This window comes from Corylus avellana, chromosome ca1 (assembly GCF_901000735.1).
Source record: "Corylus avellana chromosome ca1, CavTom2PMs-1.0".
In the NCBI taxonomy this organism is placed as follows: domain Eukaryota; kingdom Viridiplantae; phylum Streptophyta; class Magnoliopsida; order Fagales; family Betulaceae; genus Corylus; species Corylus avellana.
In genome coordinates, this window is record NC_081541.1 from 33,236,718 (window position 1) to 33,243,190 (window position 6,473).

General features: G+C 32.9%; 1 protein-coding gene and 1 non-coding gene across 2 annotated transcripts in view; both read right to left on the minus strand.

The window, feature by feature from the left end:
- LOC132170262 (subtilisin-like protease SBT3.5) overlaps window positions 1-6,473 on the minus strand; it is an 8,480-nt gene that overhangs the window by 1,653 nt on the left and 354 nt on the right. Inside the window, exon 2 of the mRNA XM_059581180.1 lies at window positions 5,445-6,004. Coding sequence (XP_059437163.1) covers window positions 5,445-6,004 — 560 coding nt within the window. The remainder of the gene's footprint in view (window positions 1-5,444; window positions 6,005-6,473) is intronic.
- TRNAE-CUC (transfer RNA glutamic acid (anticodon CUC)) lies at window positions 1,270-1,342 on the minus strand. Its single transcript has one exon. It is a non-coding gene; the product is annotated as a tRNA-Glu (tRNA).

Sequence of the window (6,473 nt, forward strand, 5' to 3'; positions counted from 1 at the left end):
TTTTTTTTTTTTTGAGTTTTTAGTGATTCATAAGACTTGAATTTGTATCATAAATTCATAAACAGAGAAGAGAGAAGAGAGAGAAACGTTGAGGGAGGGAGAGAAGAGAGAAGAGAGAAGAGAGAGAAAATAATATGGAAATAATATTATATTGAATAATCTAGTGTGCTACAATAAATAGTAATATAAAACTATTCACTATTCATCGTAGCAGTTAAGGTATAATAGATAATATGAAATTATTTTGTTGAAGCAAGAAAAATGACAAAAATAGTTAAATATAGCTAATATCTCTATTTTAACTACACTGCTGGAGATGCTCTTAGGATGGAAATTAGTGTTCTCATGGTGGGGTCGAATTGCATAAACACCGTAAAGTTTAACCATAACTTGAAAATTGTCAAACTTTCCAATCATAACTTTTTAATTTTGTATTGAATTCGTGAATCATGTCAAAAATTGTCAGTTGTTATGTCACGTATCAGGTTCGAGTCATGTTGATGCATTGATATAAGATTATATAAGTTAATCCTAACTCGATCCATTTAGTTAAACGAATCAAACTTTTCAACGTTAACCACTTACACCATTACGTGGGCTTTCTTTTCATTCACTCATTTTTTTCCTTTTTTCTTTTTTCATCTCTTTGCGAAAGAATCATAAGGACAAAAATTAGCTACAAGCACCGAAAGAGCTATGCCAAATTTAGTAATACGGATTGTATATTTAGCACCAAACCATTTTCAATAACCCTAACACTAGAAAGTTCCGGTGGCGGATCTAAGAATTCGTATTAAGAGGGGTGAGAGAATGAGGAGTAGGGGTTATAGTCAAGAAAACTAAAAAAATTACCCTTAGAAAAAATAATTTTCAAAATTTTTTGGAGGAGCCACTGCTAAAAACCCTATATCTATCTCACTTTTATTTTATTCTATTGACGTAGCAATGCTAATTAATATTTATTTTTTTAAGCATGGTATCTCACAAGGCTCATAACATTGAGGTCATATGTTCAAATCCCGTCTTTGAAACATTGGCTCATTAATAAAATGAAATAAAAGTATAGTTCCAGCAATTAACCATATTAATAGTCTATCGGTCATGACTCATAAGGCAAAGCATTGTTATATCTTAAAACAGTTTTTTTTATTGAAAGAATTATAAATACCGCATACTCTTGAAGAATCTATTGAAGAAAATTGTTGCAGAAGTGGGAAAGCAATTATGTAGATCGAGAAATGGAAAATCTAGATTTTGGCAAAAAAGAAATTCCGTTGCCGGGACTTGAACCCGGGTCTCTCGGGTGAGAGCCGAGTATCCTGACCAACTAGACTACAACGGAAGTTGGTTGGTTGTGTAAGCATAATATTTATATTCTATTTTATGTATCTCTCATCTACCGTCACATCTTTGCCTCGATGAAATTGTGAAAACTTCATCATAGGGCTGGAACCAGTTACTTTCGTTTTAAAACCTCTAAGATAATTTGGAAAGGATTTCATATGGATCAACCTATAAAAGTATATTCCTCTTCAATTAAACATAAAAGGCGAGAGTTTTGCTTTGCCAAATGTTACTTATTTCAGTGCAATACAAGGAATCTCTTGCCAAGCCTCCCAAGTTTTCGAGCCAGGCTAATTAATTAGTACCCTTAAGCTTAGTTATCTTGATAATCAGCAACATAATGCTGCATTCATGTCACGCCTTTTTATAGGGCATTTTAAGCATATAGTTTTTAGAATCGAGATTGAATGCAATTAATTAGCTATTTGTATTGTATGCACAAATGCACAATTGATGTGAGAGAGTAGTTGAGTCTCGCAACTATTTAGATAGATAGATCCCAAACCTCATGTTACTCAAACACCTGTTTAGGTAGATAGTAGATAGACTTGCCTTCTCACATTAAGTGCATGCACTATCATGAACAACCAAAGTCACCTTATCCAAATCCTAGTTAATCCTAATTTTCATGTGTATCTTAGCCATCAAAATTTTGGTTTATGTGACAGCTAAAATGGATCCAAATTTGAAGCCAACAACATCATGAGTTTGGGATATGTGCTTTGTGCATGAAATCAGTTCAAGCCCAAAAGGTTAGAGTGTATGTTTTGAAATTTGAATGATTAAATTTGTGGGTCACTTCACCATTTACATGAGACGCAACTTTTTCAAGAGTTGTCTCTATCCCTTACTCTATCTCATAAGAAGAGAAATAACAATTTTATAGTCTAGTAATACGAGCAGTAAATATAAGAGAGCGGTTATGAAACTAGGGGTGAAATTTAAAACTGCCTAACCGCAACTGCTAACCGCTATAACCGTTAACCACTAACCGCCTAGGCAGTTGCGATTAGCGATTAATGAGTTTTGAAAATCCGCTAACTGGTAACCGCTTTTTTTTTAATATATATATATATAGCATGGTGGTAATTATGCCCCTCTTTCACCCAAGATTCCCGGTTTCGATTCCCCAAACCTTGACTTTTGTTTAGGTTTTATATTTTTATTATATATATATTATAGAAGTGCAAGAAATGGGTGTTTTTGGTTAATTGAATTTTTATGAATTTTTTTTAGGTTGATTGAAATGGGCTTCAAGTTCAACCATGTTGATTTTTTTGGTTGTTTGTGAGTTTATGAACTTGTTTGTGTTTTATTTTATTTCTATGTTGTGTATAAGACTACAAGTGAAGTGATAATTTTGTTGTAATTTTATTTGTATATTATATGATGTGTAGATTTGTAGAAGGTGGCCAACAAGATTTTGGTATATAGCAATTTTTAATGCTAAAATGGCCATGAAAAAAAAAAAAAAAAACGTTTAAAGTGAGCAAAAAAAATGTTTAAAGTGAACCCAAAACCGGCCCAAAACCGGTCCAAAACCAGCCCAAAATCTGTAAAAAAAAAAAAAAAAAAAAAAGCCCAAAAAAGCGGTTATCTCAAAGCGGTTAGTAAAAATTATTAACCGCCTAGGTGGTTGCGGTTAGCGGTTTTAGCCACTAATCGTTAACCGCAACCGCTATTTCACCCCTATGAAACTCACCTATTAGAATAGGTTTCAAGTAGTCAATCTTTGCTTGGATAGGTAGACTCCATACGATCTCTTTTATATTTAGTGTTGGAATTACTAATAATTAAGAATTACTAAAATTTTGAATCCAAATAAAAGTTGGTTGCAGCCACTTATAATCTGTTAAACTCTCTTTTAATATGTGAGGCTCAACACGTGGAATATTTAGTTTAAATGGGGGTGAATTGACGGAGTCAAAGTTTGATTTCAAAACCTTTGATTCTGATACCATATTAAATTACCAATTATTCTAAAAATTTAAACTAATAAAAAAAAAAAATTAATCATTAGTTTAACATAGTCAGACTCTCACTTCCCCTTCAATGACCCTCGTAGGCTTGTAGTTGGAACCGCAAGTTGGAAATGTAACCACAGCCACAGGTCCACAAGTATACTGTAGAATGAAGTCATGTTACTTTTTCGGCTTTTCCTCACCACCCATCTCCAGTATGGGCCCAATCAGTTTAGCAGCTAAAGTGGCCCACAGAGGCCTAGACGAAAGTGTTTCTATCCCACTATAATACTATGAAAAATGTTTTTTTTTTTTTCTTTTTTTTTGGCATTCTAACATTTATTTTGCATCTATTTTCATTGAGTTGGCATGTTCTATCTATCTATCATCATTATTATTATTATTATTATTATTATTATTTTGTCATTTTTAATTAAGATTAAATAAAGCATACTAACTTAACAAAAATGTACGTAAGATTGATGTCATAATACAAAGAAGCATTTCTCTAATACTATTCCTATAAAGAACTGGTTTTGCTTTCATTAGTTTTAGATGATTTGTGACCTACCAACAAATCAAAGGACACGAATTCAACATACTCTAATAAGTGACAAGTATCATTTAATATTTTTAGGTTTTTAAAAAATTAATGTTTGGGTTCATAGATTAATAAAATGGCAATAAATGACTCTTAGGATATATATATATATATATATATATATATATATATAAGATAACACTTACACTTATTAGAGTAGGCCGAAGGAAATTTCCTTCAAATCAATTTGAAGCAAATTTCTACCCCAAATGAAATATTGAACTAAAAATATGAGTAAATTATAGTCACGTCATTGAAGTAATGACAAACGTAACGACTAACGACCCAAAAGTGAATTTAATTATGAGCATGGCATGAGCATGAAGAGAGATCTCATGAGACCAATTAATAGGCTTGGTGGCAAACAGAGGCGGTAGCTGCCTCTTAGTGCCACTTAAATTGGGTAGCCTGGTAGGTAACAAGCATGATGAATGTTCAGCCACTTCCATAAGAGTCCTCCACCAAAAATCTTGCATAGCTTTGAGTAGGTGTAATATCTTTCTCAACCCTTTGGTTGTAAATTTTTTTTTTTTTTTTTTCTTGGGAAATAGTACAGAAACACCACAACAAACCAACACAGAAAAGAAAAAAACCAAAAACAAAAGAAAAAGACAACACAAAGAAAGTGATAGCATTATATGGAGGGTTTGGGGTCATTAATAGGAACAACAATGATAGGGAGGAATGAAAAGATAGAAATGCTTTCATTTTCGCCTGTAAAAGCGGTTTGTCTAGTGAGATTATGTGCATACCAGTTTATGCTATACTAAATTGAGTAAATTTTATGAACTGACATTTTTGTTTGGAGAAATTTCACTTTAAACCTCTGAATTACAGCGTGTTTTGAAAAGATCACCATAAATTTAAAAAACTCTCAATTTAACTATCTGAACTTTTAATTTGAGTCAATTGACCCCATCTGTCAAATTTAGCCATTAAATTATAATGGTAATGCCTAAAAAAACCAAAATACCTTTGTAATTTTTTTTTTTTAAAAAAAAAGATTTAATTTGAAATTAAGGGTAAATTTGAAATTTTATAAAAAAATCAGGAATAAAAAAGTCATTGTATCACTTGTAATGTTTAAAATCTTACGGAGGGGGGTCAATTGATTGAAATTGAAAGTTCAGGGGTGTAAATTAAGAGTTTTTTATTTTGATGGGGTCTTCTCAAAACGAGCGGTAATTTAGAAGTTTAAAGTGAAGCTTCCATTTTTGTTTAAATCTTAGAACATGATGGAAGGGAAGAAACAAAAGATTTTTGACATGTAGAAATAAGCTTTTTCTCATTATCCTTGTAGAAAAAGTGACAACAAGATTTTGTGACTCCAAAATCCTATAACTCAAGAATCAAGCAGATTACTAAATAAGAACAGAAAAGGAAAAGAAAAGAGAAGCAGACCACTTAAATAAGCCTCTTCCCTCTTTGCTTTGCTGAGAGGCATCTTTTCCCTATTCTCAAATGATGAGTCATGAATTTGTGTATTTGTGTCAACTAGGGTTGGGTTAGCAACAAGGTATGCTAGTACCCCGACTAACGGTGCATTAATGTAGGTCGTTGGCTCTGATTTCTTATAATCAACTCGATTGTCGTCGTAGATGTCGTCTTCCCCCGGTCCTCCCACCACGGCCCCAACGAGGATATTAGGGTTAGGATTTGTTGAATTGAAGTAGATAGAACCCTCCTTGCACCCAATGAATTGAGGATGGTCTTTGATGGACGGCATCGACGAGCTGCGATGGTGAATACATTGTGGGTAGTAATCACTATACCCGACCATATACGATATACCCTTAGGGTTATCGCCTAGAATGTAATCAACTTGGCGTTTAGCGAGCTGGCGAAGTGTGGTTGGACTTACATATATGTTCCCACAGTTGATAGCTTGAGACGTTCGAGTTAGGTAGTTGGCATAGACTAGTGAAAGGAATGCAATTGATGTTGCATGCTGCAAGTTGCTGCCTCCGGGCTTGTATATGAGTCCGCCGTTTGTGTACTCTATGTGCGAGGCTGATGATTCGGGTATCAGCGCGCACATGAAGTTGTCAGCCGATGCTTTGTACGATTGGAGGGAGTACACATTTCCTTCTAGGACTTCCTACAAACACCATCCAGTCAATATAAATGTCGATGCAACCTATGATTTTAAACAAAATTGTGAAAAGTATATCGATTGATACTACACTTTACAAAAGCTTTAAGTTAAAAATGTAAAAATTTTGTTTTTTTGCTTTTTTTTTTTTTTTAAAAAAAATCATAGACAATAAGATGTGTTTTTATAAACTTGTTATTTTAAAAGTTAAACTACGGTTTTAAAAGTCAAATCGCGATTTTATTAAACGTTTAATTACATTTTTAAAAAGCCCACATTTTCAAATCACAAATCCAAACGGACATTTAATAAACTAATTAGTCAATTAAATGAAGCTTTTAACATATCATCAAAGTAAAAGTCATGCATGTGTAAGAAATCGACTTTACAGTGTTCTATTTTCTTGAGTTTTTTAGACAATTAACCATCTTTTAACTTAGAGCATGTTTGAGATTGTATTTGAGAAATAGAGCTT